The sequence below is a fragment of the Cryptomeria japonica genome, chromosome 7 (assembly GCF_030272615.1).
Source record: "Cryptomeria japonica chromosome 7, Sugi_1.0, whole genome shotgun sequence".
In the NCBI taxonomy this organism is placed as follows: Eukaryota; Viridiplantae; Streptophyta; class Pinopsida; order Cupressales; family Cupressaceae; genus Cryptomeria; species Cryptomeria japonica.
The window spans coordinates 171,385,010-171,400,682 of NC_081411.1; the positions used below are offsets into that span (position 1 = coordinate 171,385,010).

At 33.8% G+C, this 15,673-nt stretch overlaps 2 protein-coding genes across 2 annotated transcripts; one reads left to right on the plus strand and one right to left on the minus strand.

Moving 5' to 3' along the window:
• Positions 1–785: 785 nt before the first annotated feature.
• LOC131062359 (secreted RxLR effector protein 161-like) lies at positions 786–1,538 on the minus strand. Its single transcript, XM_057995996.2, has one exon. The coding sequence runs from the start codon at positions 1,536–1,538 to the stop codon at positions 786–788; it is 753 nt and encodes a 250-aa protein (XP_057851979.2).
• A 4,196-nt stretch (positions 1,539–5,734) lies between these two features.
• Positions 5,735–6,712, plus strand: LOC131062360 (F-box/kelch-repeat protein SKIP20-like). The gene has a single exon (XM_057995997.1). It carries the CDS (start codon positions 5,735–5,737, stop codon positions 6,710–6,712), a length of 978 nt encoding a protein of 325 aa, XP_057851980.1.
• Positions 6,713–15,673: the final 8,961 nt, after the last annotated feature.

Sequence of the window (15,673 nt, forward strand, 5' to 3'; positions counted from 1 at the left end):
TTCAATTTTTTTGCAAGGAAAAAAAGTTGTCTCAAGCAAAAAGCTGTTGTAGCAGCATCCAATTTGTGTGAGCAGAATGAAGTTTTTGTGTTTGTGATAATCAATTATGCCTTTCCTCTTCCCAGCACAACCTAGGTAATCTTCAACTCAAGCGTTCCACATATACCACGTTCAATGCTAGCTATTGACAAACACTTACCCAAAATTTAATTGAAGTTGATTCCCTAATTTAAGGGAAGATAGCTAATGGGATAACTGCACCATTCCTTATTCAATTGACACAACTAAAACTAGCTGACAAACTAAAAGAATAACAAAATCTAAGAGTTGACAGAATCCAGTCAACCCTAATCCATGTCAACGACCAACAGTTCAGTGTTTGTGGTTCAAAAAGAGAATGTTACATTTCCCTTCCCATCGACTGTCAAATGCTCTCTACTTATCTTTCTACTTATCTTTCTAAAGTCTATTAAAAATATTGACTCAAACTCTAGGTAATTATTTAATAGCACTGTCAAATAAAAAACTTGACAAGGTATGTCAAGCCTTGTTAGGGCAGAAATGTAAATGAAATGACAAAAATAAAATGAAACACTTTTCGATTAGAATTCAAGAAGTACTTGCTGCATAATAAAGGCAGCGAACAGATTGCACAGTTACACAAAAACTGTCAGATGGAACAAATAAGTTATAACTGTACAAAAACTAATAAAATCAAACAAAACTAAAATTAACCTAAAATTACTAAGTTTTAACCTAAAGATTAATACATTAACATCTCCCCCTTAATCTGAAGGAGTTAAACCAATCATTTCACGAAATTTTTCAAACTTAACACGACCCAATGCTTTGGTAAGTATATCTGCAGGTTGGTCTGTAGTAGCACAATATTGAAGGGAGATACTGCCATCTTTCACATAGTGCCGAATAAAATGAATCTTGGTGTTGATATGTTTGGTACGATCATGAAACACTGGGTTCTTAGCCATTTTTATAGTAGATTGATTGTCAATAAAGAGTGGTGTGGAAGAGGCTTGTGGTTCCTGCAAATCTGCAAGAATTCTTCGAAGCCATAAGATTTCTCTAGTTGCCTCAGATGCTGCTATATATTCTGCTTCTGCAGAAGAGAGAGTTGGGACTGGTTGCTTTTTAGATTTCCAAGAGATTACAACAGAACCAAGAGACATTAAGTAACCAGATGTAGATTTTCCATCATCCATATCACCTGCATAATCTGAATCTGAATAACTAAGCAAAGAAAATTTTGATATCTTGGAGTATTTAAGCCCATAGTTTTGAGTGCCCTGTAGATATCGAAGAACCCGTTTGGCTGCTAACCAATGAGTTGCTCTAGGTTGTTGCATAAATCGTGACAGAACTCCAACAGAAAAAGAAATATCAGGTCGAGTAGTTGTAGCATAAATCAAACTGCCAACTAGTTGCCTATAAGAAGTTGCATCAACCAAATCAGAGGAATCATTAGATGAAAGTTTGAGATTTTGCTCCATAGGAGTGCTGAGAGGCTTGCAATCAGCCATACCAAACTTTTTGAGAAGATCACCAATATATTTTTGTTGACTGATGAAGATAGATTGGGGGGTTTGAATCACCTCAATTCCCAAATAGTAATGAAGATGACCCAAATCAGTCATATCAAAACCTTGCTGCAATCTTTCTTTTACATTTTGAACATTAGCCTCTGATTTTTGCTGCAAAAAATAAATCCAAGTCATGCGACTATAATCATCAATAAACAACATAAAGTACTTAGATCCTCCAATAGAAGTTATTGGTAAAGGCCCACACAAATCTGAATGAATGAGTTGCAATTTTCTATGTGCTCTCCAGGTGGAATGAGGAAAAGAATTTTTATGTTGTTTGGCAAGAATACATGCTTCACATTTTTCAATTGATTTAGAAAAATATGGCAAACCATCAACACCATTCTTTTGCATGGTATGAATGCTATCATAACTAATATGCCCCAATCTTGCATGCCATAAAAGGCTTGGTGATAGATTCTCTTCTTCAGTAAGATATGCAAAATTTTTAGAAGTAGATGCACCATTTAATTTTAATAATCTTCCATCTTCACACCTAGTGAAAACAATTTGATTGTTAGATGTTTTTCTTACAACAACCTGCCCATCTTTTAAGAAAACAGAATAGCCTTTTTGTCGAATCAATAGTAATGATAGCAAATTTCATTGTAATTCTGGAATAAATAATACATCATGAAGCACAAGGTCTTGAAGATTAGGCAACTTAAATCGAATAGTTCCTTTTCCAAGAGGTTTCAGACTAGATTTATCTGCTAAATAAATTGGACCATAGGCACCTTCATGAAATTCTTCAAAACAATCACGCCGAAATGTCATATGTTGTGTGGCTCCAGTATCTAAGATCCAAGAATCATACCATGAGGAATTAGATGTAAAATCTGAAACAGAAAGGACATATTGATCACTATCACTGTCACAAGCAAATTGGGCTGTTCCTGAAATTTTATCCTCTGAAATTTTATCATCACTGTGCATTTTTGTTTTATCTTTCTGTTTAAATGAATTTTCTCTAAAACTTTCTATCTTGTCCCATGAGAGCTTACATTCATGTGCTTCATGACTACCTTTTCTACCACATCTTTTACAATATAAATACTGCTTATCATTTTGATTATCATGTTGCCTCCATTGACCTCTAGTTTTTCCTTTATCATTATAACTATACTTTGAAGAGATTTTATTGATAGATTTTTCTTTTTGATGAGCAAAACAAACATTTTCAGTAGTATTATCTATTTTCCTTCCAAAAGCTTTTTCACGTTCTGCTAACTTTTCAACCAATGTATCAAATGAAATGGTTTTCAATTGATTACTTGCTTGAAGAGACTCTAGATAAGTGGAATGTGTTGGAAGAAGTGCCTTGATGAAAGCAGTGAGATAGATATCAACTTTTCCACCCGCAGCATCAACATCATGTTTTATAGCTCTGATTTCAGAAGCCAAACTCATAACAACACCATTTTTCAATTCAAGATTAACCAATTTTAATTGTAACTGAATAAACTCTAATTCTTAATGAGAAGCAAATAAATCTTTTAATTTGTGAAGGGCTTCCCATGCAAATGTGCATCCTTGTATATGTCGATACACATCTCCATTAACAGAAGCTCTTATCAAAGCCAAAGCTTTGGAATTTTTATATTGCCAAATTTCTTTTTCTTTAGCATCAATTGGTGTTGTAGGTTGGGCATTTCCATCACAAATTTTAGACCATAAATCATTAAAAATGAGAGTGTTTTCAATTTTTCTATGCCATTCCATCCAATTATCTTTTTCTGTTAAAGTTTCTCCAATCAATGAAACAATAGACTGCATTCTGAATTTAAAATAAATAAACACAATTCGCAAGGCCTGCAACTTTAAAATAACTTCTCAATCCTTTAAAAATAGAGAATAAATAAATTGATATCACCTGAATCAATTTATTGTTTCTGTAGAATTCTCTGCTCTTATTTCTCCGCTCTGATACCACTGTTAGGGCAGAAATGTAAATGAAATGACAAAAATAAAATGAAACACTTTTCGATTAGAATTCAAGAAGTACTTGCTGCATAATAAAGGCAGCGAACAGATTGCACAGTTACACAAAAATTGTCGGATGGAGCAAATAAGTTATAACTGTACAAAAACTAATAAAATCAAACAAAACTAAAATTAACCTAAAATTACTAAGTTTTAACCTAAAGATTAATACATTAACAAAGCCTTTGGATATCCACAATAAAACCTGTACAAGTAAATGGAAGGAAGAAATGCGGTGACTGAGGGAAGGCTTTTATCTTCCCTCATCTGCAACTCTCTTTTTCCCCATTTGTTGTGCTATTCCACACAAATCACTCCAATAATATCTGTAATAATATCTGTGTGAGAATGGAGCAGTGAGGGGCTTCAACTGCGTCCCTACATGAGTAAATGATGAGTGGTGGTTGAGGATTGAGTGGCTCAACTCAACTATAGAACCTCCATAGGGAGGGGAAACAGTCAGTGGTAAATGATGCTTTATAAAGATATAGTGAATGGGTATTTTAATGCTGGAGTTCTAAAATACTAGTATTTGTTCTTGGGCATAATCCATGGCTTTAATTTTGTATGCCAAATCCCATCCCTTAATTCAAGGTTTTCTGGAGTTTGAGCATAGCTCATGGGTCTATTACCAAATGCTGATATGAAAGTTTGAGTCTCTGCAACTTCATGAAAGGAATGTCTGGCCTAACTTTGGCCTATACTTAGGGCATTGTTTGATGTGGAAGCCAATAGTTGGGATGCTCTCTAGCTTACTTCTGTGTATTAAGTTATTAACTATTGGTCTTCTGTTGTGTCTGATGATTTTTATTATTCAAACTACTAAATCTTTACACAATTTTTTTTGAATGAAACAGATGAAAGAAACATGCATTTGGAAAGTGTGAAAAAGCTTTATCACATGCATTGCCTCCCAGAGATTTTATTGGTGCATAAAAAGTTTGTGCAGCAGAAACAAAAGCAAAGACTGGCAGGAACTTCGCTGCTTGCAGCCCTTGTCTTCTAATGTTATGAAGTTTTTTTATGCTTAGAAAATATTTGTGCCAAGAAGAAAGAACTTTAATTATTTGATACTTTAGTTATTAAGTAAAAGTTTTGCTATCTTCTCTACCTATGCCCTATCTAGGGCATAAGAAACTTTAATATTTTGCACAGAATGTAGTAGAAAATTAAATTTATGTTGAATTGGTGTTCTAAGAACTTCACTCTCAAATATAAATTCAAAAACTCAAAGTTCAACTTTATTCCAAACTCAGTAAACTGTTGAACAATAGACTATTTCCTTCTTGAGTATTGGTTCAGATGGACCATTCTTTCATAGCATGAATAATTCATTTAACACTAATTTCATATAACAGATGTTCATAATTTCATATTTCATGAAATACTAAAAATTTCTCTGAAATCACTCATGCTGATACTACCATGACTCGATCAACTTAACATGAAATACTAAATATTTCGTGTTCCCCTCTTACGTCTGTTTACTGTTATTTCACAAATATCTGTATCTATGTAGGGAGCTTTGTAATTCCTGAACATATAATGGAAGTTATAAGGTACAGGGATCTCATTTAAATTGCAGCTGTAACATCAGTCAGGAAAAAGCTATTGGTGAAAATGATTTCAAAATCACTATATATATAATTACAATGCACAATTAATTAATGTAAAATAAAGTGACTGGACGCACAAACCAAAAGAAACCCAAACTGAGAAGAAAGTTAAAAGATTACCAACCTGCCAATAGAATAATTATTCTGGAGAGATTTTCTGGGGAAGTTTTCCAAGGGTCTAATATATATGTATATTGCCCTTCATGAAGACTAATATTGTAATTAAAATATGCAGTAATTGTCTCAATGGAGGTCTAAAATGGTAGCATAGATTAACCACCCTCGGTTTTATTCTAAGTAGTTCGTAAATAATAGAAATATTTCGTTTATATGTGATATATATATATAAATTACATAAATATTTTACGGTTAATTTAGTCTCTATTATAAGGGAATCCCCAAACGTGGTGACCTTTAAATCTGGAGAAGCGTTTGCAGGTATAAAGCAACGTCTACAGATCCAACAACTCGGTATAATTCTTCGAATTTGTACACACTCTAAAGCTTCATCTCCTTAAGAAGAAAAAGTTGATAATGGATTTTTTGCGGGAACTCCCTGAGCAGATATTTCGAGACATCTTATTAAGAGTGCCATACATATGTCACTCAAAAATTAAGCAGCTGTTGGAACCTGCCAAAGAAATGTTGGAAAGTTTTCAGTTTTATCAGGATAGAATTAAGTTTGGGCTGACTAAGAAATATATATGTTTTCTCGAGGATCATATTAGCATATCTATATACGATCCTACTGATCAATCACGTAAACTGCTCCCTCCCACAAACGCAATCGTTCATAAAATTATAAATGTGAATCATAAGATTGTTGTGCTGGGCCAGTCACGCCATTTAACTCCATTGTTTTTGATATATGATTTTTTACCTAGTATATGGAAGCATGGTGCTGAATTTCCCACCCCCAGACCTGCAAACCTAGAGTTTGCATGTTGTGCCTCACCTGATGGATCGATTTACATTGCGGGAGGAAATGATAATGGTCTCAATGAACTTCGTGAAGCAGCAGTTTATAAAGTAGATGAAGACAAGTGGGAGCTTCTTCCTAAGATGCACCAGGGAATGTACAGCTGTAGGGGTGTTTTTATTGAAGGAATGTTTTATGTCATTGATATTAATAGATGTCAAAGATTTGATCCCACCACAAGAGCATGGACAACAATAAATATGTCTATTCCTAATTCTTGCCTCGATGTTATGTATGCCTTTCAACGACTAATTGCATTTACAAGTAAAGGAATAGAGCAATATGATTGGGAAGGAAATTTATGGAGGCAATTGGAAACTCTCCCTCAACACCACCCTGTTTTAAATGTTTGTGCCACAGTGTCGTGTGATCGAATTTTATTTTGTGGAATTTTTCGTAATCCTGATATCTATATTTGTAAACTGTATATGTATAAACCTGGAGCACCTTTCTCTGAGAGGTGGATTTCTGTTGACCAACCCAATAGTTTTCTGGAAGCGATGGTTCAATCTATTGCCACCATTGAAATTTAATATATTTCTAAAATCATATCAAACATATGTTTCCTCAAGATAGACTTCAGATATCTATTTATTTGAATCAAACAATTAGTTTTCTGCTATGATATTTAAAACATATGTATCTGAAAATTTGTATGTATCTATTGTCATGATAAACATTTAATATATTTCTAAGATCATTTAAAACATATGATTGTCCCTATTGTCATATAAGTTGTGTTTTACATTTATAGCATAAATCATACGACCTGTAATCTATTACAAAATAGTGACAAACATAATTATAAATTTGAGATGAAAATTCAAAATACTTAATTGATATTTCAACACATTGCAAGTTGAGAGAATTTAATTATTTGTTGACAATGAAAGTGTGATTTTATTAAAAGCAAGAGAAGTGTACCTTAATGATAGAATGAATAAAAATTTAATCTCGTGATATTATGTTTGAAACCATTGTTGGATGAGCTTTAGTTGAAGACATGATTTAGAGTTATCATCATTATGGACTTTGGTTCAACCTCTTTTACTGTTATCACTCATGCTTGGAGTTCATCATTATCTAAGATTTGTGTTGTTTTCTAACCATTTTGATATTTAGAAAATAAAATAATTAAAAAATGTTTTTTCTTTAATAAAATATAATATGACTTTTTATTAACCACCTCAACCACAATAGCTCATAATCTCCTAAAAAATGTATCTTTGATAACTCTTTAACTTGAAATTCTCTTTTGACTATTTATCCTCTTTCAATAAATATATAGTAGGGCTAGTTGGACTTTAACTTTTTTTAGTGTTTGAAATGCCTCTTGGTATTGTTCTGTCCATTTGAACGTGACACCTTTCTTCAAAAGATGTTGAAATGGTTGACACTTGTTTTCCAATTGTGCAATGAAGCATCTTATGGATTATAGTCTCCCTTGCATACTTCTTAGTTTCTTGAGTGTGGTGGGTGATGACATGTCTAGTATTACTTTCACCTTTTTCTGGATCTATTTTTATGCCGCGGTTTGATACAATGAACCCCAAGAGTTTTCCAGATGTTACTCCAAACATACACTTTTTGGGATTGAGACTGACATTGTATTGTTCAAGTCTATTAAATATTTTAGCCACGACATCCGGATGACCATCCCTTGATTTGGACTTAGCCAGTAAATCATCTACATAGTCTTCCATGATTTTGCGTATCATGTCATGAGATAAAGTGGTCATTGTCCTCTGATGTGTAGCACCAACATTTTTAAGGCTAAATGGAATCACGTTCCAGCAATAGGTTCCCCATGGACATGTGAAAGTTGTTTTATGTTGATCTTCTCGTGCAATCTTGATCTGATTCTAACCATAAAAACCAACGATGAGTGATAGCATTCCTTTGCCAGCTGTGAAATCCACAATCATTTCTATGTTAGGGAGTGTAAAGTCATAGTTTTGGTAGGCTTTGTTGAGATCTCTGAAGTTAGTGTAGATTCTGATACCGCTAGTATGTTTGGTTACTGAGACTAGATTAGAGATCCATTCAACATAGTCTATGGGTGACAGGTCTGATGAAACCCACATCCAACAATTTCTGCAATTCGATCTTGACCAACAGAGCTATATGAGGATGCATCTTTCTAAGTTTTTTCTTGTATGGTTTTACTCCAGGAAGTAATGGCTGATGATGCAAGATTAACTTGGTGTCTAACCCTGGCATATCAGAATAAGACCATGCAAAGTTGATTGGCCTTTGTGTGAAAAATTGAATGAATTTTTTTGTTCCATTGGATTCAGAGATTTTGCCAGGTGTAACTTGTGTACGGTCTCAACATTTCCAATATTGATCTCTTTGGTTTCTTCAACTAGTAATGTTGACTGCTCTTTGTTTATGGGAAGGTTGTCCAATCTGTTGTGAACCATATGTTCTGCTTCATTTTCATCATCTGAATTGGAAGAGGAGCTTGCTTCTCCAAAGTATGTAGCTCTATCAAGATCAATGGCAAAGCCAACTTTATGATCATCATAAGGAAGTCCATCCCTTGCACCCAAGAATTTAGCTATAGCTTCATCATTATGAAATAAATCTAATTGTGGTTGTCCTTCTCACCCCCAATCTATTAAGTGAGGATACATGAGACAAAGATCTTGTCCTTCAACAGGAGAAGTTGATTCCGAGATCATATGGATTCTATTTTCACAAACATACTTGACTGATGGCGGGAAGATTGGTATTTCTTTATATTGGATGCCATCATCTTCAACTAGTTGGTTGTCATAAGATCTAATAGATGGAAATGTACTTCAACTGTGTGTAGATAGAAACTCATAGTCATGTGAATCAATTATATTATCTATATATGTTTCTCTATTTGATTCATATTCATGAATTTCTTCAATTGAAGATAGAGGATAGTCAATTGTATTAATGATGAATGGGAGATTATCCCTAATGGTTGGCTCTTCTTCTATGATAGAAGCTTCATTGAGTACTTGAATAAGAGATAGGGGTAATATTGAATTACCACCTCTTGTTGATGCATACGTTGATCCAAAATCCACCATCTATGAGCACTCTTCGAACCTTCTTTCTGTGAATAAGAGCTTCTAAGTGTAGAGGATCATTTTGCATAGGCCTGTTTGTAGGTACATCCTATTTAGTGAATGCTACTTTGGAAGTTGCCAAGTTTCCAACCATGGATTGAAGTGCATTCTCATCTATATCTCTAGCAACAATATATACTTTTAATGCTTCGTCTAGGACCACCCTATGAGCCGGTGAGATGCGAAGCAACTCAAATAATGAAATTTAGGCTAGAGTTTTTTTTAGTTGGTCGACCATATTGTAATTTCTTGTCCGTGGAGGGGGTTTTGATGGTACCCCTCGTAATGTAGCCTTGGATCTTCAGGTGATCACAACACAATCTCTACTCCTTGGATTCACTGTAATTGTGGTCACTATGTTATAAAGTCCTTTCAAAAGGAAAAGGACAAATATCCTCCCTAGTATAGCTATTTTTGTCATTAAATGTTTGCATGCTAGTCATTTTCTTTTGGAGATCTTCTACTTGTTGATCCAATATCGCTGTTTGGGTCAAGGGTGTGCTCCCTATAAGCATTTTCTACAAAACGAATAGTGTTTGAGTACCTTGGAGATTGTTGAAATGTTGTCTGACCATGTAATTACAACATAGGTTGTTAGGTGTGGCAATAGTCAATCATATGAGAATATGAGTATGGGGATGTTGATAATAATGATCATATTCAACCTCTTCCTATTTGTCAGTTTTATTAGTAACTAATTCTAGAAGCCCATATTTTTCTTCCTTTTCCTCATGTCCATCTCTTTAATCTTTCCAATGTGTACTTCTCTCCTTAATTTAAGAATGCACTCTTTGTAAAAAAAACAATTCTTTTCTTTTTCTTTTGGTTGTTGAAGATAAATTATAACTAATTTTCTTGAATAACTTATCTCTAGAAAAGATAATTTTAGTGGTTGTAGGATTCCATAAGTTATATCCTTTTACATTATCACTGTAAGGCCCTGTCAGGAAACCCCAAAGGGATTAAGCCATAACACAAGAATAGAGTTCAATAAATTTTCTTTTAAAAGTTAAACATGACACAATGATACAATGAAATATCAAATTTGAAATTACACAGCGGAAGACAACAACTAACACCTTAAGATTTTCCAAATGAGATTACTTAAATTTAACAATTCACTTAACTCACAAAATTAATCCAATAAGCTAATTATCTTAATAACGAGATAATTCTTACACAAGGATAATTTCTTTCAAAATATGGAAATATAAATCACAAGCCAAGTTTCATCCATTAAGATCTATTCATAATCTACATTCAAGCTTTTCATTAAAATATAAGCCATGCATATAATATTCTAACACACTAGAATTTCATCATAAACATATGAAATCTTTTCATGCATACTTAATTTCCTTAACAACAATTGAATATATTCCATTATCATAAGCTACATTATTACTTATTCCAATTTACTGCATTCAAGAGAGAACTGCGAACATGTATTTAAAATTAATCATCATCTAAACCACTTATACATTCTATCAAAATTCCATTCATGCATGCTAACACTAAACATGAAACATAAGAGAATAAGAATCACATAACAACAAGATGATCTCGGAGTTCACCCCTAAATGGCTACATCTCTGGGTCTGCTCAACTGCAAGACCCCTCTGATAATTAATAAAGTTAAGAATACATGAGGTTCTCATAATTTACAATCCTACCATCAAGGCGAAACATAAACAATATACAAGCGACCACATCAGTCAATAAATACATAAACGATTATTGAAAAGGAAAGGATCCAACTGAATAACAATTGAAGCTAATACCAAGGTTCATTTGGACATCCACAAAACTGAGTCATTACCACCCAAGGTCTAACATGAAACCCGATACTCACAAGGGCACAGACAATAGGATGACCCACAAACATGCTCCTAATAGGACAATACGACAACACACTAGCGAACATAGGGACAAGTGTCATCACACAACCTGGTATGGTTACCATGGTAGGTCTTCATAGGTCTCAACCCCATACATTGGGTTACCCTGGCAACCTAATCTGAACCTCCAGCCCATCCAAGCCTTATGTGGACCCACACATCCTCTCATGAAGACGAGGATGATGGTTTGCCATTTTAGGCCTTCTCACAGCATGTCGAGTTTATGTTAGCACTCGTCCCATGTGCGAGGCACAATTATCTTACTTAGAGATTAAAATTCTAATCTACTATTAGGTTATCACTTATTAGACTCACTTTCGATGGGTTACCCAGCAGGCACTTTGGGCGTCGCCCCCAATCGAAAGCCACTTTCCCATACAACACTAGACTCAAACGAACTCAAACCAAGACATGCACATGGTCAGCTGAGCAGAGTTCAAAATGGAGAAATCCACCATTTGGTCAAACACGACTCCAAGAGATACACTTACTAATGGTACTCTAACCAAAGACCTGACAAACTATGGTCAACCAGGAATCAATATTCGACACCCACATAAAGGATATGACCAACTACGACACCACCAAAATACAACAGTCAACTCGAGACAGAGGTCTGAAATAGGTACCCAAATCAACCATATGACCGGGTCCAATCAAACAAAGCATGACTTGCCATTACTTAAGCAAAAGTGAATACAGAAATTCAACTCGCAAAGGCAATAACTAGACAAGATAATATTTTCCCATATTGATTTGAACATTAATAGTCAATCAAGTATTCTAATGATCTAAGTTTTCGAATTGCATTGACAGAAAAATCACCATTACCAGGTAAGTACAATACCACAATTCCAATGGTCCATTCACCTATGTCTCAAAACAGAGGAGGATTATAACTATACCATTTATTTTACAAATTGAAAATACCATTAACTCGCCAACATTCCAAACAATACATTATTAATTTCCAATAGTATATCGTTTAAATGATCAAAATATCCATTGATAAAATATTTCATTTACTTCTCAATTACTCAAATGATATGTTCTTGAATAAAATATTATTTAAAAATAATCAATTAATAAATATATTTTATTTCAACAATTTCCCAATAAAATAATATTCTATATTTTAATTTTTAAATCAATACTTCCTCAATTAGACAAATACCTCAATTAACTCTTAATTAATAAATATATTTATTAATCCAAGATTAATAAAATATAACCAATTAATATTTAATTGCGAAATTAGCAATTCTAGAATTTAATTAGAAAAAGTGCGTTAATCATAAAATGAAATTTGAATATTAATTAACGTATATATTCCATTATACAATTAATTAATATCAAATTAATCATGAATTATAATTTATGCCACATTAATCATAATTAAAAACTTAATTAAAAATTAACATTAAATAATATTAAAATATTATATATTTTTTTTTGATTAAAAAAATACATTAAAAAAAATAAATTTTATAAAAACTAAAAACAAACATTTATATGGGGAAGGGTACCCATGTGGCCCCCCCGCTTGTGAGCTCACGCTTCCATTTGGGGAAGCGCTGCTTCCCAATGGGAGCACGCAACCCCCATGGGAGCGCTGCTGTTCCCAAAGGGAGCACGCAGCCCCCATGGGAAGCGTTGCTACCCAAAGGGACACAGCACCCCTCCACATGGTGGGGAAAACTCCCACATGGATGGGGTTAAAACAGTTCTTTTTATATATATATTTTTAATCTTTTTATATATATATTTTTAAAATTTTGCTGTTAATAAAAAAAAAAAAAACTTAACACACAGCAAAATAATCCCACAGTCTCACAGATAGTTTAAATATAATTTTTTTTTTTTAATTTTATTTCCAAAAAGCATGGGTTTCTAATATTTACAAATACCCAGATTTAGGAAGGAAAAAACTCTCCAAAACAACACCAAATTAGTAAAACAATAAGGATTAACATCCTTGATCAAATCTCAGGTAGATTATCTGATTTAAAGTTTGAATTTGAAAGCATAAATTTGGAATTTAAACCAATTTCCATTGCAAACGGCCAATCTCATTTTTATTTTATTTTTGATTTTGAAACAAGAGCAACCAAAACTAAACTTGAGATGGAAACAAACAAGAAAGGTTTGAATTGGAAATAAAATTTACAACTGTTCCATTTTCCCCAAATAGTTGAGATTATTCCAATTTTTCCCAAACAATTTTCTTCAAAATCCAAAACAATTTCTGATAAACAAAGGGACAAAAAATATAAACTAGAATCTTACCTCGTATAGCAATCCTGGAAAAGATTTAGAGAGGAGCCCAACCTGCAGGCTCAAGAAATTTCTCCTCCTTCCAAAACCCCCAAATTTTCCTCCAAAATATTTTCCAAAAATATTTTTCCCCAAAAAATTTCAATCCCCAATATTTTCCAAAAGTCTAGGTTATATGGAGAAGTTTGACCAAAATTTTTATTTTTGGAATTAAAATATTTTATTTAAAAATAATTCTTTTAAACTATATCAATAATTTAACTTGCTTTTCCCATTTACAATTGATTTTCTCACTCAACTGAAATTTAACCTTTCTATTTCAAAAAGCTAACAAGATTAAATTAATTTATATTTCAATTAAATTTAAATCTTTCTTTTCATAAGCATAAACATAATAAATTTAACATTAAAATTAACCATTCAATTGAACTTGCTCCTAAATTGAATCAAGCAATTCAAATAATGATTAATCACATAAAAAAAAGAGCCTATTTGATTGAGTCCCCAAATAAACTAATGCGTAAACACACATTAAATCAATTAAAGATTAATGATCAATCACTCGATTTAACCACACACGCAAGCACGTAAACCAAGAAAGTCAATCGGACAGATGATCTACAAACCCAACCAAAAGGGAATACTAGCGATGACTAACGACGCTCACTTGAGCATGACTATGGTCAAACGAGAAACTCAGGACCACCTAATCCAACTCTAAGGATGAAAGAGGTACTCTCAAACCTGCAAATCTAGGCGGAGACGAATCTCGCACCCATGCGGCACTGTACCGATAATCTCCTGCAACCAAGAGTCATACATGCATACATATATAAACTTAATGAAAGCGTTAGCTTGAGATCATAACACGAAATAGGAGAATTAATAACTTGCATACAAACTGGTGCGAAAACCACATCGACAGCTATGCATTAAATCAAATATCTGACTATTACATTATATTATGAAAGACTAACCAAGATTAAACCGGGATTAGAAATTGATTAGGGTAGGGGTACTGCATCCTCCCCCCCTTGCTTCCGACTTACTCCTGGAAGTCGTAAGGCTAGATGGAGAACATGTCGCATGTATCAGCCCTGAAACTCATTCAATCAAATATTAAATTGCACATAGGAATCTTTGTTTATGGGAAGGTTGTCCAATTTGTTGTGAACCATATGTTCTGCTTAATTTTCATCATCTGAATTGGAAGAGGAGCTTGCTTCTCCAAAGTATGTAGCTCTATCAAGATAAATGGTAAAGCCAACTTTATGATCATCATAAGGAAGTCCATCCCTTGCACCCAAGAATTCAGCTATAGCTTCATCACTTTGAAATAAATCTAATTGTGGTTGTCCCTCTTGCCCCTAGTCTATTAAGTGAGGATACAGGAGACAAAGATCTTGTCCTTCAATAGGAGAAGTTGATTCCGAGATCATATGGATTCTATTATCGCAAACATACTTGACTGATGGTGGGAAGATTGGTATTTCTTTATATTGGATGCCATCATGTTCAATTGGTTGGCTGTCATAAGAACTAAGAGATGAAAATGTACTTCAACCGTGTGTAGATAGAAACTCATAGTCATGTGAATCAATTATACTCTCTATATATGTTTCTCTATTTGATTCATATTCATGAATTTCTTCAATTGAAGACAGAGGATAGTCAATTGTATTAATGATGAATGGGAGATTATCCCGAATGGTTGGCTCTTCTTCTATGATAGAAGCTTCATTGAGTACTCGAATATGAGATAGGGGTAATATTGAATTACCACCTCTTGTTGATGCATACGTTGATCCAGAATCCACCATCTATGAGCACTCTTCGAACCCTCTTTCTGTGAATAAGAGCTTCTAAGTGTAGAGTGTCATTTTGCGTAGGCCTGTCTGTAGGTACATCCCATTTAGTGAATGCTACTTTGGAAGCTGCCAAGTTTCCAACCATGGATTGAAGTGCATTCTCATCTATATCTCTAGCAACAGTATATACTTTTAATGCTTTGTCTAGGACCACCCTATGAGCCGGTGAGATGCGAAGCAACTCAAATAATGAAATTTAGGCTGGAGTTTTTTTTAGTTGGTCAACCATATTGTAATTTCTTGTCCGTGGAGGGGGGTTTGATGGCACCGCTTGTAATGTAACCTTGGATCTTCGGGTGATCACAACACAATCTCTACTCCTTGGATTCACTGTAATTGTGGTCACTATG